General features: G+C 39.8%; 1 protein-coding gene and 1 non-coding gene across 3 annotated transcripts; both read left to right on the plus strand.

Annotated features, from left to right (window-relative positions):
• Nucleotides 1-1316: 1316 nt before the first annotated feature.
• MTFR1 (mitochondrial fission regulator 1) lies at nucleotides 1317-26131 on the plus strand. 2 transcript variants are annotated; one of them, XM_027748205.2, is made up of 8 exons: nucleotides 1317-1332; nucleotides 7707-7849; nucleotides 11085-11183; nucleotides 16420-16538; nucleotides 19648-19889; nucleotides 21765-22017; nucleotides 22190-22358; nucleotides 23968-26131. In XM_027748205.2, exons 2-8 carry the CDS (start codon nucleotides 7784-7786, stop codon nucleotides 24025-24027), a joined length of 1008 nt encoding a protein of 335 aa, XP_027604006.2. In that variant the 5' UTR covers nucleotides 1317-1332; nucleotides 7707-7783; the 3' UTR covers nucleotides 24028-26131. The 2 variants fall into 2 exon arrangements, with proteins under 2 accessions (XP_027604006.2, XP_039234359.1); XM_039378425.1 differs by lacking the exon at nucleotides 1317-1332 and adding an exon at nucleotides 1491-1610.
• Nucleotides 13653-13725, plus strand: TRNAV-AAC. The gene has a single exon. It is a non-coding gene; the product is annotated as a tRNA-Val (tRNA).

Genomic DNA, 26131 nt, shown 5'->3' on the forward strand with positions numbered 1-26131 from the left:
ACCCCACTCGACCGGCAGTAAGGGAGCGGCGGCCCCGCAGGTCCGTTTGGGTTTTTTTTCCATAGGCAGTCACCTCCAGAAGCTGATTTTACTGCTCAAGTAAAGCGTAGCGTGTACTGTAAAACAATATAGTATGAACCACACCCGATGCTGCATAGGAGACGCAGTGCCGAAGCGGGTAATCCCTACTCTATGAGACCCTGACAATTAAATTTGTTTTAAGATAGAATCAAGGAATCGTCAAGGCTGGAAAAACCCTCTAACAGCATCGGGTCCAACATCTGGATCCTTTATTGAAGGTTTCGGTCCCCGTGCCCTCCAAGTTTCAAAGGTTTTCCATTTCCGTATTCCTCCACTCGTCAGCTTTGCACCTTATTTTGAAATGGTTGAGCAAAGTTCTCAGTAAAGTTTGTAAAGCTGGAAACATCCCCAAAGTAATCCTTAAATCAATTCAGCACGAGGAAACACCCCGAGCTCCCCTCTACCCCGCAACCCACCCAGCGCCCTCCGACTCCCAGTGGTCCTAGCGGTGCTTCCAACCGGGTTTTACTGGGACACAGCCGACACCACCCACGGAGCCCCGGGCGATGCCGCAGCCCGTCAGGCAGCGCCCTCGGCCCCCGCTGGGGAGCCGGGAACAGCCCTCAAACACGCACCGCAGCGCCGGCTCGGTGGAGACAAGGGAGGGCCGCTGCCCTTCCCCACCGCCTCAGAAACACAGGATGAATTAGCTTGGAAAAGGCCTCTGAGATCACCGAGTCCAACCTGTGACCGAACACCACCGTGTCACTAGACCACGGCACTGAGTGCCACATCCCGTCTTTTCTCAAACACCTCCAGGGACGGTGACTCCTTCCACCTCCTCAGGTAGCCCATTCCAAAGTTTAATCATCCTCTCTGTGAAGAAATTCCTCCTAGTGTCCAAACTCAACCTCTCCTGACACAGCTTGAGGCCACGTTCTCTCATCCTGTTATTAGTTGCCTGGCAAAAGAGACCGACCCCCAAGTGGCTATAACCTCCTCCCAGGTAGGTGTAGAGAGTAGCAAGGTCAGCCCCGACCCTCCATGGGAGGACCAGGACCACCCTCCCTCCAGTGACGTTCCCAGAGCCCCGCCCCTATCGGATGGGTCCCGGTCACGTGACCTCGCGCTCCCCCGCCCCTGCCGGGTATTTCGTCTCACGGCGCAGCGCGCGCCAAGTCCCACCTCCCGCGGGCACGGGCGCGGCCACGATTGGCCAGGGCGGCGCCGAGCCGGCCGCGGATTGGCTGGCGGGGGCGGCTCGCGACCGGCCGCGCGAGCAGCGGTGAGGCGGCGCGGCGGCGGTGGCGGGTGAGGCGCGCCGGGGGGGCCCGGGGCTCCCCTTCCCATGGGAACTCCTCTTGGCGCGGCCGGTCCCGGGCGGGGGGCGGTGCGGAGGGGGGAAGAAGGGAGCTGCGGCAGTGGCGCCGCTCGGCTGGCCGTAGGTACAGGCCGCTGTCCGCAGGCAGGGCCATACCGCCTCCCGCCGGGAGCGTGGCGGCGCCCGGGACTCGTCCCGGCAGGGCAGGGCAGGTGCCAGGCCGTGGGAGCGGCTCGGGGTGCCGGGGTCGAAGCGGTCGTGCCTACAGGTGAACTGCTGCGATAGGGGTGACAGGTCACAAGGAACAGTGTAAATAAAAGATAATCTGGGGAAGTCTGAGGGAGGATTTTTAAGGAGGCTGTAAAACACAGAGTTGATGTATAAAGAGAAAATGAGGGAGTCTGGTGCTTTTATTTCCCTTTTCCGTAAACTTACGCTGCTTGCTTTGTACACCTTTAGTGATGCTGCTGCTGGGCTCAGGTTCTTCTGCAGTGGTCATAAATAAGTAACTTGCTGGATGCTTGTTTTCATTTTGTTTAACAAGCTGTTGAAATTCCAAATATTGAGTGTGAGTAGATTTTGAACGCTGAAATCAAGCGTAGTGCATTGACCTGTGCCTGACAGCGTCAGCAGGACTTCATTAACATTATTTACATGCTGTCCTCAGGCAGCTGTAGGGCTCTTCAGCTCTTGTGAAGGCAAGACTTACAAAGACTAAATGAAAAGGAATTGAGTCTTCTGATCCCCACTGCTTCTTAGCTAGTTGATAAGGAAAAAAGAAGGCAGCTGAGTTATCTGCAGATCATCTCTAGAAGTTTTAGTTAGTTGTTGCTGAATCCAAATAACTTGCTTCGTAGGGGTCACTAGCTAAAATATGATTACTGTGTGTAGGAATTCAACATTGTTATAAAGAGAGATTTACGGGGGGAAAATTGGGTGTTTAAAATGCTTTTTTCAGACAAACACACCCTTTTGTTAATAAGATTTGCATGGTTGTGTTTCTCAAAGCTGTGGCAGAAAGAATGGTGTTCACAGCGATTACCAGGGAGGTCTGTCCGTCTGGCAGGGAAGTGTAGGTGTGTGGTTGTGTCTGTATCATGTAATACCACATGGTGGTAATACCATCATGGTGAAGGGTTTCAGTTACCTCTCAATGGTATCACAGTGCACTGTGCAGGTATGATCTCTGCTGAGCAAAGGCTTTTGATTAAACTGGTGCTGAAACATGGATTTTTTTTTTCCTCAGTCCTTAGTTGACAAGATAGGTTAACATGAGTGAGATGTGATGAATATAGTTTTGCTCTCTCAGGTATATGTGATGGGGCTATGTTTTCAAGAAACCTTTAGCAAGTTCTGTTGCAAGTATGTATAATTTTCAATTCCTGCTTTAGATTTCACGCTGGTACTAGTTTAGATAAGCCCTTGATTGTCTCTGCAGTATTCACTGACTTTTGTCTGTCTCTGCATATCTTTCCAAACAGGTGTTTCTGAAAGTACTTGGGTGCTTCATTATTTGTGGCTTCCACACCAAAAATTAGACCTCTGTTTTTGGCTATGTGACCTCTGACAAACACATACTTAAATAACTTGTAACTGGTCTGCGTCAGTTTGGGAAAGGATCTGGTCCTTTGTCAGAGGATTGCTCCTGCCCCTTTGGCTATTGCTGTGATAATGTTTTGTTGGCTTTATCTTTCTTTGTTACTTTTTTAATATGTTTCCTTATGGTTATAATTTCATTAGATGAGCTTGGTTCATGTGTCAGCCTAAAAGACTGGGGAGATATGCTTGCCCTAGTTCTTGCTGAAATAATGAGGAGCCTGATCTTTTTGTGTTTGATTTTTTTTTTTTTTTGTTGGTGATATTCCTTTGAACCCGTGATTCTTTGAAAATTTTGTACTTATTTATGTTATACCCTTTCAATTTAGAGACTAGACCTTTAATTTTTCAGATTTCATGCCCGTGTTTATTCTTTGTTAAAGCTGATCTGCTCCATCAAGCCCATTAAGTCATTCTCTTTTATTTTTGTGTGGATATTAAGTGAATGAGAGAAACTTCCTTCAGTAGGAAAAATATGAATATCATATTTCTTTTTAAGAGTGAGAACTTATGCTTTGAAAGGGACTTGGACAAATATGGAAAATATACATGGAAGAGTTTCAATTTAAAAGCAGTTGCATTTGATTTCTCTTTCTTTTCATCTTTCATGTGTAGGACTCACTAGAAAGTTCTTATGTACTGAATGTTCTTATTTACTGAATGTACGTGTACAGACTCCAAAGCCTTTATATTTATTTAATGAACATTTTGTAATTTAAAAGTGGTATTATCTCTCAGCTTTGTAGACTTGAGATTTGATATGACAGTATTGAATGAAACCTGCAAAAGTGATTGGGAAGAGTAGGGGCAAAAGAGAGCTCAAGGAGGCTAAAATGAGAATCCCTACACTTGGAAATGTAGACCTCTTAATTTCTAAACGAGGGAATTCCTGCATATTTCCGTATCAGAAAGAAAGTTCTTCAGCATTGCTAATTTTTGGGTTTTATTTAAATGAACCCATGAAATTCCAATCCCTTTGTGCTTCCTGCAGTGAAATGTAATTCTTTGTGCTGTTGTTCTTTGAATCTCTTTGTAATCTTGTCTGTGACTGCTGCTTATGCATGTAATAATTTTGCTGAGGCAGAGCAGAAGGACCAATTTTTATAGCAATATTATTGTTACTCAGGGCTCTTTATTGTAGTAATTGAGTTGTGGAAATTTGGGGGGGAATTCAACTTCTACTGTTTTTAGTGTAGGTAGCACCAAGAAAACAGACGATAAATACCACAAGGGTCAGTATTTTAGAAGAGATATTATTACTAAAAGCATTAACATTTAACTCCTGCTTCTGAAATTGGCATGTATACAGAGCAGGAGAGAAGAATTTGCTAACACTTTCATTCTTGCTGCCCAGCAGTTTCTTTTGGAATGAACTCTGTCCGTTCTTGGCACATAAACCAATTATGAAATATCTAAGTTTGGTGAAGAAAGGTGTCTGAATACAGTCTGAAAGAAATGAGTAGGAAGTTTGCCCCGGGGATAATTCTGTAGAACTAATAATTTTACTTAGAAGATTTACTTAGAAGCCTTTTCCTTTTAGATAACCGATAAGCTGGAGGTTGTTCAAACATGGTGGTTTTCCTTAGTACCATAAACTAAGGAAACTATTTCAGGAACTGGGTGGTACTCTGCACTCTTACAGACTGATTTCAGTCACTTTCTGCTGCAAAAGCAGGCAGGTCATTCACATCAGCAAGGCATTGATGACCCCAGTCTTAGGTACTTGAAGTATTTAGGCTACAGAGTTAAAAATTACTTATAAAGTGAACTATAAATATTAATTTTACTGAACTAGTTCTTTTGTTCAATGCATGCTCTTTTGTGCTCGATCATCAAAGTCTTGGAACCTGGAATTATCAAAGGTCACCTTAATGTCTTAGGGCAGGATAGGTGTTTGGGACTATTTCCAATGCTTTGTGTCAGCATGCTCCTTTTATTCCTGGATCTTTTGGATTTCATTGAACAAGTTTCTAAAATTCGTCAGTAATATTTCAGAAATCGCTTTGGCTGTTTTCTGTACTTTGCAAGGTAAAATTCTCTAAATACTGGATGTTTATAACTTTTCAGAGCTATCTATAAACCATTCCACTATCTGTCTGTCTTTTCTACCATCCTCAAATTAAAACACTGAATATACTGACTATCCATATCTCTCATTGCTTTCTTTCCTCACTTGTTACGTTGTGGCTGTATCTCTTGTTTCTTACTGCCAATACATGTGTAGGACTTCTTTTATGTCTGTAAGCTGGAACTCATTTTGTACCTTAGCCTTTTTTAGCTTACTATTTCCTATTTATACTATTCTGTCATCCTCATATTATGCTACCTTTTTCTACATCTGGTTTGTGCCTTTAATGGATTGTTTTGTCAGTTTTTGTGTTGGTCCTTTACCTCTTTGCCTTTAAATTTCTTAAATTCATGGAAACTTTCTAAACCTCCTCTGATTTTCTCAGAGGAAGTTCTAACACTCTCTTTTTACTTCTGTCCGAATTGTTTCTGTTATTAAAGACTGGGATTTCTCAGTGGATCAGAAACAAAATAATACCTTTTCTTCACTTCCTGAAACAACACCTGCCTCTGACTTTGTCTGGGGATTTTTAAACTAATAACCTGGCTATCTGTTGAAGGAGCAATGTATCAGGATACAGTCATTCCTTTTAGTCCTTTCACTTGCCTTTCTCAGCCAGCCCTGCCTTGCAGTTGCTCAGGAGTACTCTACCTTTTCTTCTCTTTTGTTTGAATGTCTTGACACAGCTTCCGTTTTTCTTCTCTTTGATTTCCACACTGCATGTTCAACAAGTCTAGACTTTGAAGTGAGGTGGAGTGTATCACATGTACCATGCTTTTGGATCAGGTTTCCCCTTTTAAAGGAGCATTCCTGTCTCTTCTATGTCACTGCATGTCTACAGTACCATATAGATATGATGCCATATCTAATGTGGGGCACATAGAAAGAGTTGTGTTCTTCCTGTTTTAAGAACACAGCAGGTGCAATGTGATCAAAGATCCACACAGTCCATAAGGTAGATTGTCTAAGGGAAGAATAACAGATGCCTAAAGGAATAATAGATCAAGTAGATGGTCATGCTTCCCTAACAGACTTCTCCAGAGTTCCATAAGGAAGTCCCTGTCTTATCTATTTATGATGAATGACTGTAGCTTGTATTCATGGCTGTTTGGTAGGTAGCCTATTATTCTTCCCTATTGTTTTTCTTATAACAATTTCAATTTCCATTCTAATCTCATGGTGTAGATTAGTAGTTTCTTCCTAGTTTATTCAGAAACAAAAGAAAATTCTGTTGGGAAATGTATTTTATTATCTGTGGAGATGAGACACTTAATATCAACTTTTTTTTTTAAGCCTGTCTAAAAAAAGATAACTGTAGAATTGCATTGTTTCTGCCAAGTTTCCACGAGAAGTAGGTTATTACTAAGGAACCACAAACTGTTGGAAAAAAATTTGTGATGGAAACAGCGATGATTTAACTGTAGGGCTTGTGGGCAGTTTCAAACAGCATTGGTTTTCCATCTCCTGGCTTTCAAACTTCCCAAGTACCGGTTCCTTGCTGTTACACTGCTTTAGTCATCACTGTCTGGGTTCAGAGTGGCTTCAGCAATGCCGTTGTTCATACTACAAATATGTTGCTCAGGGTGGTTCAACAGAGTGTTGTTTCCAGCCTGATACACAAAACAAACGTAAACCTAAATCTATGGCTTCCTTTTCTGGTTTTGGTGGATACACTTGTCAGTGACATCCACGTTATGACTGGTGTTGAACACAGCTAAAGAAAAATTATACTATTTTCACTTAAGGAGCAATAAAACCATCTTGATTTAAGTGAATGGGAGTGTATATAAATAGATGAAATTTGAAATGTGTCCAGCTTTATAAACTGCTTGAATATTTTCAATTCCCACACTACAGTATTTCCTGTCATTTTCTTGCATTAGTCATTTTTCCGTGTTTCCTTTCTCTCCTTAGTTGTAGAAAAAAAGGAATAAACAACAACGCTGTCAGAGAATGTGAATCAAGAGAGGTGGTCAGCTTTCTGCAGTCAATTCCTGCATAGAAATGAGTTTTAGATATGGTATGGCACTTGAATGATAGTGCTGATCTGCACCTGCAGGTGTTCCATAGGGCTTGATACTCACTTGGAGTTGTCGAACACCATCATCTGTCCAAGCTCAAGTGAGCAATCATTTCCCCAACTTTTTAAATGTTAACTTTACAATGGTTTGATTTCTTTCCAGTACCTGAAGGGGGCTACAGGAGAGCTGGAGAGGGACTTTTACAAGGGCATGTAGTGACAAGACAAGGGGCTTTATACTGAAAGAGATCAGGTTTGGATTAGATACGTACCGCTGCGAGGGTGGTGAGGCACTGGAACAGGTTGCCCACAGAAGCTGTGGATGCCCCATCCCTGGAAGTGTTCAAGGCCAGGTTGGATAGGGCCCTGAGGCATCTGGTCTAGTGGAAGTTGTCCCTGCCCATTGCAGGAGTGTTGGAAAAAGATGATTTTTAAGGTCCCTTCCAACACAGACCATTCTAGGATTCCATAAAAATGACCCTACTAAAAAGTCTTTGTTACCTGTATTGAGTAAATAAATACCTTCTGAATGCCTTTGCTTTCCAGTACGAGGAATTGGTGTCATCTAATGTGTCTCGTTTTCACTGTTTCTAAAGCTTGTTTTTTTAGGAATACATGTAGCAGTTTACTTCTGTGTATGTTCCACAACATGCATCTAAAATTCTTGTGTCTCATTTCAGAACTACTATGGAACCTCGGCAGCCCTGTAGATTTGGAAGGCTTAAATCCAAGTTTGGAAAGGCCTTTTCCATTCCAGATGATTTGCTGGCTTAAGCGCTTAATTAGGATGGCATTTGAACAAGTTGGATTGAAGATGGAATCAGTAAGTATTTCAAACTTCCTTTATGTTTTCAGAAAATCAGGTATAGAAAGCACTTCATGTATTTTAGTTTGTGCTTGCCAGTTGTAGCAGAACACTCAGTACTGATTCTGCATTGCTGAAAAATCATGAAGTTTACAACTTGGACACTGAAGTATTGAGCAATGTATGTGTTAAAAGAACTATGCAGTTCCTTCTAGCTCTAATAACAAACTGTTTACTTTGTAAACACTGCTTTTCATGCTGGACTTCCATGTGTGTTTTGAAGCTGAAGGAGAACTTTCAGTGATGAAAAAAATGTTTCTTGCTCTTACCTTGGAGATATGAAAAGCCTCATGAAACTGAGATGATTATAATTGTGCTATGTTTACCTATTTCTGAAAGTGTTAAAATACATGAGAGCAAGACAGCTGTGTTCTGCACTGGCTGAACAAAGGAATGTGCATGCATAGCTCTCGTTTTGGAGGAAAGTGTGTATGTAGTTTTCTTTGAATGCTCAGCAGAGAGAGAGAGAGAGAGAGCGCTGCTATACATGAAGTGCTTTGTCGCTGGGACCTTGAGGAAGCTATTTTGAGTACAAGTGTTGGCCTCAGTGCAGTAATCCCTGTAAGTTGTTAAAATATTTTAATGTTTTAACAATGGGGAAATCCTTAACAGCTATGTGCAGTGCTTACTCTGTATTACTGTGCTAGAACCTTTTATCGGTCTTGGGAATCTGTGGATAGCAAAACGTTTATACATACCAAATTAAAATTGCCAACAAGAATCTGTATTTTGGGATGTTATTTGAACTTTGATCTGAGATTTTTATATAACTTTGAAAATTCAAAGTATAAGAATATGTAGCATTACCTTGAGTGTTGCTGCATAATTCAGCGATTTCAGCCTAAATAGGGAGAGGAGTGAGTTTTTAGTCTGTTTCTTCCCATTCTCTACTTATATCAAGTTTGTGATAATGCAGTTACATTTCCAAATGTCAGCTGTTCTGGACAGCAGCAGAACACTGATGCAATAGGAGTGTATGACTAAGTAATATTTTGCAGACTTGCTCTGCCAGTGCTTCAAGTCAACAAGAAGCTGTGTGAACTTGGTTAGAGCAGTGCTGAGATTGTGTAGCTGAGCTGAGCAGTAGTGCACTGACTTTACTTGCATACCTTGTGGCACAGTTTGCATGAAAATATTGTCCTGGCACATCTTGAATTACCAAAACTGGGTCATTCAAAGTTTTGATGCACCAGGCCACTGTGGTTGAAGAGCCCTGAGGGCATTTGGGCACCAAATATTTTTGAGTATCTGGGTGCTAGTCAACATCTTGTCTGTGGTCTGAGCAATCTCTGAACAAGTTTTGCCACTTGTTTAAAATGCACTGCACTTATGTTGGTAAGATAGCATGTAGTCTGGGCTCTCTTGCTGTTGTGGAAATACTTCTGTAATTAATTAAGCCTTCCCTTGACTGGTATTATTTTTTCCAATGCCACATCACTTTGAGTCTATCTCCAACACTTCTGCTTCAGACACCACAATCAGTTGTATTACTGTGGTACTGTTTGTCAGTGACTATTTCTTGAAGGCTACTGATCTACCTGCTGTTTGCTCAGGCACAAACAAACAATCATGTGAGAGTCACAAACTTGAGGTCTTTGTTGGGGCAACCAAAGTACAGAATCAATACTCTGCATTGAAACATTTGTGTTCAAACTTAGCAGAGTATCAAGCAACAGAATGTATGTTTCATAGACTGAAAAAAAATAGATCTGAGTGGATTCATGGCAAAGTTGTAGCCCTGATGTGAGGATATAGCATAGCATACGTGCAGTGCACATTTATTTTGTCAACATTTTTAAAGCCAGAGGAAGGAAAGATACTTGTTTAGAAATAGGCAAAATGTTTGTGTAAAGTTTCTGAGATAATCTGGGGATGAATACTAGGAAGCATAAAGTTTTCTTTTTAATAGAACCTTCAACATCTAAGACTAGTGATTCTTGCTTAGCATATCTGCTGTGTATAGTTTAGCTGTGTGTTGAGTAACTCCCACAGCTGTACTACAGTGCAATACAGGCAATACTCCTGTGCCAGATGAGGGTTGTTTCAGTATTAATAGCCTGGACTTTATCTAAGTGTTTGTTGTCAGGCAACCTTCTAACAGGATGTTGAGTTTGCTTGAAGCTATGAGCCTTTAAAATGTCTCAGTGGTAAATTCGTATTTGCAGCCATAAGTAAACACTGGCCAAGTTTTTAAATTACCATACAGTGTTCTAATTGTTTACTAACAATGTACCCTGTGTTAGAGTCTTCTCATTATTCTTTTTCTTCTTTGCATTGTTTTCGTTGCCTTTCCTGTGTTGAAATCTCTCATACTTCTTTCTGGTGCTTTTTGCTTTTATTCTGGTTCGTTTTGTAGTATTCTCCTAGGATTAAAGTCCCATCTTATTTCATTTCGTGCAATTATGGTAAATAATAGAGCAAACATTAAATACAACAGAAGAAAGCAAATTTAATCCCCGTTGAAACAACGTGGAGGAAATCTAAACTGCAGTGGAAACAGTTCTGATAAAGCAAGGTGTGTTGAGGTGCCATGGGTAGTTTTCTATAGGTGAATGTTTGGGTGGGGTTTTTTAGGACAAAGTTCCTTTCTTACAAAAATTTTGTTTTATTTTCCCCTTTTTACTTTCCTTTGCTCTTTAATTTCGCAGTTACACTTTCATGTTTCTTATAGTTTAGTTATTTCTATTAAGACTGGTAGACACTATTCTTGTTTTAGAACAGCTCTTAATTAAAAAAGAAAAGAGATATTTTGGGACATGTAGAATTACATAACTTTATGGAGTTTTCGATGATTGAGTGTCTTTTCTTGAAATCCCATAAAAAAAACTGTCTGACCTGATGTAGGTTCTTTGTTGTCTTGAAAATCAACAAATTATGTTTTTGAAGATGCTTCCAGCTCTTGAATCCTTCTGTGTTACCTGATTTATTGCTTAATGCAAAGGTTGTCTTGACCTTAAGTAGCCATAGCTATAATGTAATGACATGAAGAAATCTTGTATCAATTCATGTATAGGATGTAAGGAGTTCACTGATACAGATTTTAGTGTATATACATTGTATTGTGTTCTAGCATGAAAGGAATAACTAAATACAGTTAGCACAAGCATAGTATTGAAGGATAAGGGAGAACTATTACAATATGATATAAAAATCCATTCCCTAACAGCTGGCTTCTTTTTTCTTCCCCATCCAGGTGCTTTGGTCAAGCAAGCCTTATGGTTCATCTCGAAGTATTGTAAGAAAAATTGGTACTAACCTCTCTCTTATCCAGTGTCCAAGAGTTCAGTTTCAGGTAGGTGTCCTCAACAGTTTAGAATATGTGTTTCACTATACTGATAAAGGTATTTGCTCCTGACTAGAAGGTTTGTAAAAGCAGAATATGATAAACTAGACATAGGAGAATTAGCCTACTTCAGTTCTTCCTGCTTCCAGTTCAACTGAATTGAAAAAAAAAAATCATAAAAGAGAAAATTTTTTGAAACTTATTTCTATAAACAGTACTTACAAGCTAGGCTTAAGAGGCATGTAAAGATGAACAGTGTTAACAATATTTGGGAAAATGAACAACTTTATCAGAAAATAAGACATTAGTAACAAGATAACATGAGTACTCTGCTTTTGTTTAAAATACAAGGCTGTGTAGGTGAAAGGGGAGGGTAAAGAGCAAGGGTAAAAAACTCAAGGAAGAGAAAACCCATGCTTTTTATAATGAGTCTTTCAGGAACAGATGGGAAAGTGGAAGCTGTTACACATGATTTCTTCAACTCTGTGTTTGTATTAGGGGGGTAGGGGTGGGTATAGAATTGGAAAAATTTAGTACTTGAAACTCAAGTTGGGAGGAATGTTTCATGGGCTGAGCAAGGGCAGGAAGCATAAAGATGAATGGAGGGAATCATCTACCACACTAAGATGAATTAATTTCCACACAGCTAATTTTTCAGTGTTTAAATTAATTTCTTTATCCTAAATGAAATGTAAGAGCAATATTTAGGCTTGAAATTACAGTAGCAAAACTAGATAGTTAAGATGACCATAGAAGCCTTGTTGGTGTCATAGTAAAAGCCATTTTGCCTCTCTTAAATAAGTACATTGAGAAACGAGGGGGTGGAGGGGCAGCTGTCTCACATTTATAGTGGTTTGGTGAAATTTAAAAAATAAGGGGGGGGATGGGAATTCGTGCAAGTGAGAAGGAGAGCAAATGGTGTGCTGCATTTAAACTTTTGAAGTAGCAGTAGCAGTAGTTTTGCCAGCAATAGGGCTGCCTGTGCCTCGGATTTGGAAGGAAGTGAAGTCCTCCTATAATGTGTCTGATTTGCTGTACTGTAAAGGCTATACAAGGGAAGATCATGCTCATTTGCAGACAGTTTGCCAAATACTACCTTCTCTTAATATGGTACATAAAAGAAGACATTTCTGGTTAATGTAGCAAAGAACAGTAAGATATATCTGGTGAAGCTGTTCCTGAATATTTTTAGTGTTTAAACAAACAAATAAATAAATACATATACATGTTTTGGTCTGAATTCTGTTAAATATAACATTTGCCTTTTTTACCTCTTAAAGAGACATTCAGTCAGCTTTCCATGCACACTAAGTCTAAGCATTCACCTTCTATTAGATGAAAGGAAAGGATCCTAAAAATAGAAGTACAGTTGTCAGAGTTGATTTAGTTAGAAAAAGGAATTTCAAAATTTGAGCCTTGAAACACATTAAAAGTTATATGGTTTATGGAGACATTATACTATTTTAATATATAAACTGTTGAACATGTAACCATGATGCTAACATCTGTTTTTTGTGTCTTTATCTCAGCATTAAGATTCTGTAGTGAAGTTCAATCCTGATCTTGATCGTTTTCATGCTGTTGCAACTGATGCTTTCCTATAGCTGTCTCTTCCTCTTTCTTTCTTGCCAGCTTTAGCTATTTTATGAAAGGACCATGCACTGAACCTTGCTGTAAGTCACTTTATTTGAAAAAACAAATCAAATCTTACTTGCCTCATCTCAGGGTGCATGTATGTAATCACTGTTTCTAACCCCAGAGCAGCAAACTGTCCTCAAGTCCTCATTTTCTTTATGATAAATGGATGAAAGATACTGAATGAATATCTCTGTAATGTTCATACTTATCTTCTCGTGTGCGTTTGTTCAGCTGGTCTGGACAAAAAAGAATGGTAGCTTAACATTTTGATGTTTGGGGTCTGCTGACTGTTCTGTCTGTCTCTATGGATCTTGCCACAGTAAACATTTAAATTAATTGCTAAATGCTGCTCAAGTATTCAGTAAAAGGCAGCAGAGCTTACCTTACTACTCTAAATGGTTGATACAGTTCTTTTGTATGTCATATTTTTTAGGTTTATCTGTAGTCTTTAGGAAAAATAAACTTACCAGTATAGCCTAGGTAGATTCAACCAAACCTACAGGAGCGTCTCTGAAGATAGTATCCTTCAGCTACAGTATCTCTGTTTTAGTCCCACGCTTCTCCTGTCTGTCTGATGGATACCTGATAACTCAGTAAAGTCTCCTAAGGAATTGGTGTGCACGTAGCAAACATCTGAATTTACTGGGCTAATTTGAAAAATCATAGCAAGTTCATCTTACTTGAAGAAGTATTTCCAAATGTCTAATACATAACTGTATTATTAATTTGAAACTAGAGAGTTTTGTTCTGTCCTTAGAAGCATAAAAGTATTTGTTCTACTTTGCACTTTCTGGAGCAAACAAAAAGTGGGGATCCTGCCCTGACACATCCCCAAGCAGCGTTTCCGTAGTGTAGTGGTTATCACGTTCGCCTAACACGCGAAAGGTCCCCGGTTCGAAACCGGGCGGAAACACTGGCGAGGCTGACTCTTTCTCGGGGAGTTGGACTCAATGATTCTTTATGCATCCGTTCCAGTTCTGTGTGTGTAATGTTCAGACATCCGTGCTGAGTCTGAAACCCCCAGGCGTGTGTGTTTGTGTGTCTGTGTGTGCAACGTGCAATCGGCAAAAAAATCAGCACACTACAATCGGCAAAAAAAGCTTCTGCAGGACAAAGTGGGGAAAGCAAGTATGTAGATTGCAGAGAAAGAAAAGCAGCCTACTTTACTGATTCTTTCAGTTCCTGCCATCCAGTAGAACTGGGACTCTGTTTTCAGTGCTCTGTTCTCCATATCAGGTGCTGGCAGAACAGTCGACAGAGTTTTCTTCAGCTGGAATTGACTGGAGGAATAGGGTAGTCACAGAGTTGTTTACAGGCAGGTGATGGTTTTTAAGAGATGGATGTTGGCTTTTAACCTTTAAATGAAAGTAAAAATCTTGCATTAACTTAAATTCAAAATCTACTGCCGTGGAAGGGTTTGTTGTCTTTAGGGATTGAGGAAAGAAACATCTGTATATGGGGTAACAAGCATATTCTGCTTACATATAAATATGAATAAAAAAGTAAGAAGAAACTTGTATCATAATATAACAGAAGGGTTGCTCCTAAATGTTGAATTGGAAGTTATTTATCTCACAATTCAGGAAATCTGGCAGTGATAAATGTATTTCCTTACTGTTGATTTATAAAATTATATTTGATTCAAGTATGTGTAGTGCCTTTATTTAAATTTGGCTTCAGTCTTCAAATGGTAATAGTTCCTCATGTGGCCATTACTGTCAGGAAAATCTGTATCACCTGCAAGAAGTGGCTGATGTATTACAAATTTTTTAAATTGCCATTAACATTAATACAAATGCTGCAGTCATGAAAATTTCAATTTATTTTTAAAAAGAAAAAAGCCAAGGACACATCAAACAGCAAAAATCCTAACATGCAGTATAGTATTCTCTAGACTGTTTCAAAGAGAGGCAGACTGTAATGGTATTAGGCACAACTGTTAATGTGATAAACATATTACCATCTGTGCTGATGCTACCTGGAAAAAACCCTGTTGTTTCCAAATGATCTGATGGTGCCAATACACACTCCTGGGAGCTGTGATAAAGGCTCACATACAAGTTGTGAGAGTGTGAGGTGAAGATGACTAATCTCAATTTCTAAAGCTGTTTGTAACAACTCCTGGGGAAAAACAGCCCCAGTTCCAAAACTTCTTTCTTCCTGGGACTTGTGTCTTTAGGCTACAACTAAAGTATGTGTGGATATTCTTGAGAAATGGTTTCACTGCATCCAGACTGCAGTCCTACTGTGATGGGTCTGCTACAAATTCAGATTAATGCCAACATTTTATAGTTGCTTCTACATAGTAGTTTGCCCTTACAGAGAGGATTTGCCTTGAAAATTGACCTAAGTGCTAATGGGCTGGATCCAAGCTGCCTTCACAGACTGATACCTACTACCACCACCTCTGTCAGTATTCCCAGCTCTTGGCCACTGTTAGCCGTAGGCAGCACTTGAACAGCTGCAACAACTGGTGCAGATTTGGCTGTGGATTTGTGTGTAGTGTTGGGTTAACAGTTGGGCTTGATGATCTTAGAGGGCTTTTCCAACCCTAACAATTCTGTGATTCTGTATAATACAAGAAAAGAGGGGACGTGGTTGTGTTGGAGATAGGTAACTCAAGGTGACAGACTGAGCAGAAGAAATTACTGAAAATTGGTTCAGTAGCTTTTATCAGCTGAGATACTGAGCCCAGGCTGCTCAGGAGTCCAGTGACTGTGTACACATGCCCTCGTCTAACCCAGGGAAGCAGAATTTCAAAATAGATTTGAAACCATTTTGTTGAGTTGTGGCTATGGAGCAGGTACTGATGGTCCGAACAATTTTTCAAATCTCGGTTTATGTCACTTAGCTGGAAGTCTAAGAAAGGTTCCAATCTCTGGAGCCTTGCTCACCTTTGGCTTCAAACAGCTGTAAAGCTAATGGCCAGAACCATGCTGGAAAATGGTCAGTTTGTTTGGCATGTTGTAAATAGGATTGTTAGCAAATAGTGTATAATGTTATGATTGCATCCTACCTCTCACTCAGTCTTTGTGATTACTGAGCTAGTAGAAATGGCTTTTTTGCCTGGTTTTGGCGTTTGTTCATTTGCTTGCTTTTCCTGTGCAATGTACATACTTCTTGTGCAGAAATTCTGGAAGTTGTAGGGAAAGGGAAGCTTCAACAAAATTTCACTTTCAAAATAATACTAAATCAGAGCAAAAGACTTAAGAAGTACTGGTAGCCTTAGTGTCTTTTTTAATGACTGGTCATGAATGTAATTTGAAAACATACTATTTGAGTTAATACAGCAAACTGTGTGAGAATGTTGATATTTGTTTGTCTTGAAGGTAACAATTTGCCTTGGATTTTTAGTGTTCAGTAGTTCATGTGATAGTTCATGAACCTCTGTAAGGCATTCAGCAGACTAGATTGAATAGTTTGAAGTCAGTGAAATGGTTCTGGACAAAGCCCAGGACAGAAATAAGTGTGCTAAGGCTACAGATGTGTTTGTGCGTGTATGTGTTAATAGTGACATGTAGCCTCAGTAGAAGTGTTGGATAAAATAACTGTGGCATGGGCTGGGAATGTTGACTCTAAGGCCTTCAATCTTGTCTTTAAAATTTAGCTTATTTCTCATGTCACGGAAGGAAACCGTCCTGCTCAACTTAGAGAAGATGCAGTGGCCTCCTTTGCAGATGTGGGCTGGGTTGCTGAAGAAGAAGGAGAAGTCTTTACAAGGCTCAGGTATGTTTCTCAGATCTTCTCTCTGAAATCCTGAACTGAGAGGAAGAAACCTCGCTCCTCTCTGATGAGAAGCTGTTGTGCATTGCAGTTAACTGAGGGCACTTGAATGCTGGGAGAAGAGAGAGGGAAGAGCCAGAGGTAGGGTCTTGAAAAGAAACAGTAGAAATTAGACTAACAGGATTGTGAAAAAAGGACTGGTTTGAAAAGATACGGGACATTGGCTTTATACAAGGAAGACTGTGGGTTTTATTTATGTATTGCAAAGAGTTCCATGCAGTAGCTTCAAGCATCCTTGTCCCCACAAAGATGTCTGCTGTGGTATGACAATTGCTAACACTGGTTTTCCAGTTCTGAGATCCAGGGCAGTACTGCACAGCTTCCTCATTAGCAGCAATGGTCATTTTGACAATCCAGTAATTAGCACGTTGTTTTTCACCTTTCTAGTTAAGTCTCTGCAGTCTGTTAAGTACAACTGAAAAATTGTGGTTGGTGTTTCATCTCTAATCTTCATAACGAAAACTGGCAGGGAAGCATGTGAGCACATGTGTCCAGAATGGTGGGATAGGTACTGCTGTGTTGGACCAAGGGTTCTACACAGCACTGTCACTGCATGAAACGGGTTGGCTGAAGGGATGAAGTTCTCTATTTCATCCTATTCAAATTGCTGCTCAGATTAGCCTGGAACAGAGGTACAGTTCTGTAGTGCAGAGGAGCTTTTTGTTTTAAATAAACTAACCTTCCAGAGAAGGGCAGAGATTGTTGGCTTCAGAGATTACTGGAGGATACTGTTCTTAATTTGAAAGCATGATATAGGTAAGTAATGACTTAGATGCCCTCCAACATGACTTGTTACAGTGAAGCTTTGCATAACAAACATTCTGGCACTGCCCACATTAATTTCACAAACTCAGAGGGGAGTCACAGAAATCAACACTTGTTTGGGAAACACTATTTGTGAAGTCTATTTGATACAAAGGAAATTAACTGCCCAATACTACTTTTGTTTGCACAGAAACATTTTGTTTAAGGATTGAACTGTAAAGTTATTATGTTTAATGGAGACAACAGGGAGAATAGCTCTTTGGTGCTTCAAAGAACCTATTACAAAAGATGTAGGACTTGCATATTTGCTGAAACGTCTGCCTGGGAAGCGGGGAAGGGGGACAGATGGATGTGGGATGGGACTAAAATAATCCTGCAGATATATAGTGACCTTAAGGCAAACAGCTTATAATGGAGCATGTAAGTGAATTACTTAGCAAATAGGAGTATTTCAATGTGCCCTGTTTATTATGTCTGTGCACAGTATCACTCATGGAGCTAGTATGCATTAGGTGTTTTCCAGGCTTTTGAAATTCTGTTTCGACAAGATCACATAGGTGTTACTGTTAAATATTTATTCATGGTATAATTCAGTAAACAGTCTTGCAGACATCGTTTTTCTTCTGTGAATGCAGTTTTATAGAGGAAGCAACTCAATGACAAATCATTTTTCCCCTACTCCTAGTCAGAGCAGTAATGACAACTCAGACATAATATTTTCCCACAGTGTTAGGTTCCAATCAAGACATTTCCTTAAAACACTTAAACCTGCCTTCTAGAAACTTTAAAGGAGCAGAATAGCTAAAAAACAAAGGGTGTTTTCTGTTCAGAGCAATAATAAAGAGTGAAGTGACCACTGGCTCCTTCCACCTTAGGGAGAGCAGGGAGGTGGCTGCTGTAGGAAGTATCCTGTTCTCAGCTTTAGTTTCTATTCCTGTCTAGGTAACAACACCTAAATTTTATCATCCTTGATAACATTCAATTTTCCTTGAACAAATTTCTGCAAGTTGTGCTGATGTTTTCTGTCAGAGTCATGGAAGACTCAAATCTGTATCTACTCCTGGTTTGAGGTGGGAGTTCATTCTAGCCTTAAATCTTGGCTCTTGCTTTAGGTGTAGCACAACTGCAGATTTAACGTGATGAGCATCCACAGCAGCTTAATCCATGCATCCAAAGTGATGGGGCACTTGGGCTGTATTAATCTGGAGCCTCTCTACACATTTCAAAAAGTCCTATCACCAGCCCCTGTTCTTACTCTCATGTTTGAATAAACAATGGAATCCTGACACGCCTGAGAAGTTTTGGGATTGAAGTTAAGGAGGATTGAGGTATGACCACCAAGTAATGTGGTCATATTTTGCAGTTTTAATGTTTATGATAATTTGTTGTCATCAATCCCTATCAGTTCTACTTATAGTATCATCAATAGTTTGTATTGGAAGGTACCTTTAAAAGCCATCTAGTCCAAGCCCCCTGCAATGAGCAGGGACATCTTCAACTCAGATATTGAGATAAACCGTTTAACAATGTTGGTGTCTTTGTAAGGGCTTATGTGACTTACCTGAGCAGTTTTTCCATAATGCCTCAGTGTTTAACATGGCTTGAGCTTGGGTGGGTAATAAAGGAAGGCAGCAGCGCTGCATTTTCTTGTGAGAAGAGGAAGGAAGGTCACGGACTCTTTAAAACTGTAAGACTTTTTTTTCTCTGTAGTTCTAATTATTACGTTAGGAAACTGGATACATGACCCTTGCCCATCTACTGATAAGCAGCCTCTGCATCACTAAGCTGTTTCACATACTCCATATTTCCAACATTGCTAGACTTGGGGATTGTCCCCTCAGAAGTAAAAAAGTACAAAAAATACTCTGTGAAACTAATAAACTCTTCCTACTTCAAGTGAATCAACAAGTGACTGTTTGCAGCCCATGGGGGAAAATGGTGGCATTTGAGGGCAAAAAAAAGATCTTAAATCCAATAAAATATACAATAGGTATGAAACAGAGAAATAGATTGGGGTGAGGGGGAATGTATTCCTTTTTTCTTCTGAAATGAAGGATTCTACAAAAAGCTGGCCTGGGGAAGAGAAGAAATACAGGTAGTGATGCAAACAGAAAGGACGAGAAGCTCTTATTTACCTTAAGCTACATAAGGTGTTGGTGGAAGTGATTTACATAAAGAGATTTTTGAAGTCAGGTCTTCATTTGTATTCCTGGTTTGTAGGCAACGTTGCTTTAGCTTTTATCTTATTACAAAGCCTTTAAAATAGCTTGTGATATTTTTGTTACAGATCAGAAGTTTGGTCACAAACAGCCCAGCCTCCCTCAGGGGAACTACATCATTCCAGGAGGTCTCCATGTAGACAAGTGTCCTTACAAAACCCACCGGCAGAAGAACCAGTGCCCAGGAGCGCAGTGATGGCAAATGAAGAAGCACTGCAGAAGATCAGTGCTCTAGAAAATGAACTGGCCACTTTAAGAGCACAAATAGCCAAAATTGTAACCTTGCAAGAACAGCAGAACTTGACAGCAGGTATTAAATTTGCTGTACTTTTAGCAAAAATTAGTTAATGGATTTGTCCCTTTTATAATTAATACTGTGCTAATTCATTTTTGTGAAATACTGCAACACTGAGCACTTCTCCATATTGTTTTTGTTAGTTTGGTAGACAGACGTGGCACACTAACCAAAGGATACAAAACAGGTCTTGAAGACAAGTGATCTGACAGATTTTCCGTATTTCCCAGTATTCCAAAAGTCTTCATGTCTGTGTGTAAGTCTGCCAGAGTTCTGAATCTGTGAATGAGAGAAGTAGTATTAAACAGCTTTCAGAGCAAAGCTCATGATAAACATGATGGCTTAAACCAAACTAAAAGAATGTAACTTAATTACTAGCACTGAAGTCTTTCCATTCAGTCATGAAATAAGCTCTCTGATATCATTAAGTATTCATACAAGATACTAATTATACTTTTGGAATATGTAATATACGTAACAAGGAACAGAAAAGGCAATTAAGTGTTTACTGGAATAATCTCTGGGATCAGACACATTGTCCATATGGAACCAGAAGTGGTGCATCATTTCTGGCAGTAAACAGAATAATTCTTTTCCTGAATCTCTTTCTCCTCTTTCCCTCACCTCTGACTGCTTTCCAGTTTTAAGTCTTCTAAGATTAGTGGGAGATGGCCCTTGTCAACTGCAGATGACAGGCATTTGGTTTTAACTCCTTCCTAAAGTCACTTAGCAAGTACAGTTTTGCCTGTGTTTTGTGTATAAGATCTTATTCTGATTCTTCAGATGCTCTTGTTTAGCTTTTGTCTGTGAACTGATAGTAGTTTCTTTATTTTTCTTGACCTGCTCATATTCAAAACTATGAAATAGTTTTAAGGATCACATAGTTTCACTCTTGGATTTTAATTGTGGGGGGGAACAGGGGTGTGTGAAATAACTAATAATTTTTTTTTTTTCCCTTTACCTCTGTTTATTAGGGAAGGTAAATTTTTATTTGATTTTATCATCTTTACCTCCCTCTTCTGGTAGAACGTGGTAATGATGCTGTGTCTTTGCCAGCACAGAATAGACTCCTCTGTATTATCTGTATACATACCTTTACACACTTTATAACCCAAGCTTCAAAACTCTGATTTGATATGGTTTTCGTGATTTGTTTAAACGTGCATTTGAGCAGAGGTTCCTTCATTTATTACCTAAACTGTACTGGAAACTTGAAATCAAGATTATTGTGAGAATCTCAATCTTCTACCAGATGAGATGATTAGGTAAAAATCCTTAACCTCGGAGAGCTGGTATGAGGTTCAACTTGGGCACTGTTTGAACTCTGAAATTTATGTTTAAAAATCTTTTATGGTAATTTCATATTTGTGATGGTAAGTAGGAAGAAACATTGCTCACATTTGGCAGATTGTGACTTCCAGCTCAGTACCTGCCTCTTACAAGAAAGTGAAATACTGGTAACAGTAGAACATGACCCTGAGATAAGCTCAGTTGGTTAGAGCACGGGCTAATAATGCCAAGGTTTGATGCCTGTATGGGCCCTTAACTTAAGAGTGGGACTCGATTATCCTTTTTGGGCCCCTTCCAACTCAGAATATTCTGTGATTCTGTGATAACTAAAAGATGTCGTGACATCCATCCCACTGCAGTAGACGTGAATGCCCCTAGAATTTGAACTGGAAATTTAAAGGGCGTTTCTCACTCTTCCAGAAGGATTTTTATGTGGCTTTTCAGCTTAGGTGGTTTAAGAATTAAGAAGTTATGTGACAATCTAAAGGTGGCAGAGGGGAGGCAATTGAAGTTATTACAGTGATGTTCTTACCTGGGCATTTGTGACATGTAAAGGGGAGTTCCAAGTAAACTGACGTGTAACACTCATTTCATTTGTAGTTGGGTCAAGTCCACTTGCTCCAGCTGCTGTCCCTGTTGCACCTCCACCACCGCCACCTCCTCCTCTGCCACCACCCCCTCCCTCGGGTCTGCAGCAGAGCAAGTCTGCCATTGATCTCATTAAAGAAAGGAAAAACAAAAAAACGAACTCTGGCCAGAGTGTGATGGAAAACGGGCCAAAGAAGTCTGAAGTACCAAACATGCTAGAAATCCTCAAAGACATGAACAGTGTGAAACTACGCTCGGTGAAAAGGTAATAAATGGAAATAAGTATCAATATGCTAACATTTGCAGTAATGATTTATGACTTGGAACTACCTCAAGGTGAGACAGTTGCTGATGGAACATCTGACAAACAGAAAGCAAAAGCATTCACAAGTGGTTAAGTTTTGGACTGTGTTAACGCTTCTCATTTTCTTCTCTAGATCCTCAGAAGGTACAAAACCTAAAGTGGCTGACCCTGCAGATCCTGCAGCATTAATAGCAGAAGCTCTCAAAAAGAAATTTGCTCATCGATACCGAAATGACAGCCAAAGTGAAATAGAAAAAGTGATTCCAAAGACTGAAACAAAGACACAGAGTGAGGTAGTGCTGGTGAGTACTGTGATTCTGAACACATGCTTGGATTAAATTATAGTTGTGAAAACAAAAGTGTATCTTTCTGCCAGCACATGCAGTTACCCACAAGTTAGCATCCCAATCCACAAAACCCTGTGAAGTACTGCTGATATGCCAGGAGTTGTGGCAGTCCTATGTTTTTAGTTTCAAATCTTAGGACTGTGTGCTGTCTTGGCCCTAGGTTTAAAAGGTCCTGTTACAGTTTTGTCATTTTTATTTTTTAAGCAAAAGTGTTTTCTGTTGCCACAAGCATGTGATATTCTGAAAACTCCATTGCTAAGGGCTCATACTGGAATCAAATATGAACTGTGTTTGCCTGTTACTACCACCAACCTTACCTATTCAGAGAGTGGAGGTGAAACTTTGAAGCAAGATCCTGAACCATGTCACCATTCCTAGGAATGCAGAAAGAAAATTGTTCATAATGCCTGCAGGATCTTGGTATAGGGAGTTTCTTCTAATAATTGGAAATGCTGAGTAAATAAGAGCAGTTTCTTAATAGTGTGAGAATGTTAAAGTGAAACTGTATTTAAAATCCACATCATGGCACCAGTTAATGACTTCTATTTCAGATGGATTTGAAACTGAAGAGGTTTTTAAGCAGTGAATGTTCAAGATATAAGTTTATAGCAATGTACACTTACTTAAAAAACAAGCTGGTATAGATCAGTTTTGTTTGTAAGCAATACTTGAAGCCTTCTGCTATGGAACCCTTTATATACATTTGAAAAAATGCAGATAAAACTCCAAAAGCTGGATCACCTCTGAATTGAGTTTTAAGGAAAATAACATTCCCAAGCCACAAATTTCAGGACTTTTGAGTACTTCTGCTAATTGATGTTGACTTACTTGCCTTCTGGTTTTGGCCTTTAAAGGTGTATTTCTGTAATGTTCAGGCTGTTCTTCACAACTAAAAGGCCAGATATTCCCTAGAATTAATCACTTCTTTCCCCAGCATCTCTGGGGCTTTAAAGAAAAGAACAGAAGTTGGCAATGTTTATTTAGACAGAGGTTTTTTATGACTTTCTAGTTTCAAAATTTACAGTCCACATTTTGAGATTAAGGGTCAAGTCCTCAAGAGCTAAGGAAATTGCAGGGTTTTGTTAGACAATAGAGCATTTATTACCTTTAATGAGGTAATAAAATCTGTCCATCAGTTACTTACCAGTATGTACCTTCTTTCTTAGATCAAACTTGTATGATATCTTTCTGTGGTCATTCTGAAAAGGACTTGCACAAAAAGGCAAAGTAGAGTAAGAACAGAAATACTGTAAAACTGGTGCTAGAGCAGTTGGTTGTCAACTTGTAAAGATAACTGCATCTGTCTTCTTTTCTTGCTGTGGCAGAGTGAGCTGTCGCTAGTCAGAGCTGCTCCAGCAGGTCATTAGCTGCCTCATCTGAGCAATTTCAGTCAACTGCTGACACAAGTTTTCCTTTACTTTGTGAAATCCACGGGCAGAGGAGCAGGATGATAGAGGAAATTATCTCTGCCCAAGTTCTGCTTTTACTTACAACTTGGATGGACTGTAGTTCAGCAAGGTTTCTGTTGAAAGCAATCTGAACATGTTTCTGGTTTCCTTTTCAGTTTGGGCCGCACATGCTGAAGTCCACAGGAAAAATGAAGACTTTAATTGAAAAATCCTAGTGAATTCAGATCACTACGCGAAAGACTGTTGAGCTCCTTTCTCCAAAATATTTTATGTTGCAAATAGCACTAGTACTGAGTGGTCTCTTTCTTACAGCACAGAAAGACTCAATGTGAAGTAGAAGTGAGGCACTAAACGTGGTTGTGTGTGATTTGTCAGGGGGAATAAATTGGACCATTATACTCAGGTATTAATTTTGCAGTCAAGCCTGGCTTTCCACTCAGACTTACATGGTGGATTTAGTTTATTAACACTAAGTTATATATACAGCATTCTTTATGCATAACTGACCATCTTAAAAATCTGTGTACATGTTAATGATGATGGTGATACACCCTTAAGTTAATATCAGTTATTTGAGCTCTACCTGTAACTTGCACTACAATGTGTAATTTGATATTGAAATTTTCATGTTGAAGCCTTTCTTTTAAATTTAACTTAAGCAAAATTTTAGCCCAAAGAAAACCTGGAGGCACTTTGCTTCTTAGTGAAACAAAGGAAAAAATTGAATCTGCTGCAGAGTTCAGATAAATTTTAAGTAGTAGCACATTTTTGTGCAGGGTTGTTTGTTTCAAATGAGGTTGCAAGGCTAAGAGAGTAAAACCTGCTTACATCGTCCTGTGGCCGTTACAAAGAGTGCAGGACAAGGAGTAAATCGTGCTGTGGGAGCCTCTGTGAACAGGTAGTCCAGTGAATATGAAATAGCCAGTAGATAGCAGCAGAGTAAAATAGTAAGAGAATATGTGTTAATTAGAGGAGAAACAGTGGAGGTAAGAAAATAAAGGTACAAAGTACCGTGGGGTGCAAGTACATTTTTCACCTCTGCTGCTCTAAGGGATGTTTGTGGACACCTTTCTCCCCAGCTGTTTTGGGTCCTTGGATAAATTTCTTGCAGCTGGGACCTGCACGCACGCTCATGGTCCTGTTTGCTGGGAAGACATGGGATAAGCCATTGCACATAACCTGCTTTCCAAGGAAAGCCCTTCTGAGGCTTCCCCACAGCAGTTATTTGCTGCCAGACCTGCACCAACCACCTCAGCTCATGGCTCCAGCCACAGATGTAGAAAAGGCTCAAGCTAAACATACAAAAAATCTGTTCAGGAGCTCAGAGCTACAGCTTAGCTACACTGTGAAATGAAGCCAAGCTTTGCTCTGACCATACATGGGAGTAGAAAAAGCTGAGCCTGCTCTAAGTTGATCCTGGCTCCTGGGACAAGTACAACTGCCTCTAGAAGCTTCTGTTTTCTAGGAAAAGACAAAAGCAGCACTATTTAATAAAGAGAACTGAATGACGAGGTTACTGGAGATAAAGCTTTGCTGCTTATAACTGGAATGTAGGCTGTACAATGGAGGAGGGGGTTTTCTGGGGTGGAACTTGAAATGCTGTTAATATGTACACAACGTAACTTCCTTCCAAAATGCTCTGCCATCAGTCTTACTGACAGGCCATTCAATCCTTGAGTTCTTTTAAATGACTTAAAACCAAAATTAACTTCCAAAAAGGTGTTTTAAACTTTTGTATTTTATGCTCCATTGCCACTATATAAAATTAAAAGCAGTTAAAATAAACATGGCATATTTGATTTGTGGTACTCTACAAATGATAGCAGCCACAGTAAAGTATAGTTTACATTCTGTTACAATGACTGTAAACCAATGTAGTGACAACCTACTTCCATCTCCTCCAGGACTGGTCTGCTTACCTTGCTGTGCACCAGGAGTGACAGAGTTAGTCTAGAAAAGCCCCACACTGTTAACCTAGTTACATTCAGATTAAACGACAAAAAAAAAAAAAAAAGGGTATGAGGAACCAGTGAGAAGTTTATGCCTCACCACAAACATAGCAGGAAGGTACTTGTTTAACCATCCCCTGGTACACTGGGTTCCCCTGGCAGTCCAATTAACATGTAAAATTCAGGATATCATGTGACCTATTAAACTAGGCTAGAGCATGAGAAAAGCCCACACCAGGCATTGCCTGCTTGAACTGAGGTATCCAGTGCCCAGAAACGGGGTGAGCCTTATCACTGATGTAAAATTACTGTAAAAGAAATGCCATCTGCACAAGAAAATAAAACCACAAAGCTGACATCAAATAACTTA

This window comes from Pipra filicauda, unplaced genomic scaffold, assembly GCF_003945595.2.
Source record: "Pipra filicauda isolate LSUMZ 115617 unplaced genomic scaffold, ASM394559v2 scaffold138_size1969278_pilon, whole genome shotgun sequence".
Classification (NCBI taxonomy): Eukaryota; Metazoa; Chordata; class Aves; order Passeriformes; family Pipridae; genus Pipra; species Pipra filicauda.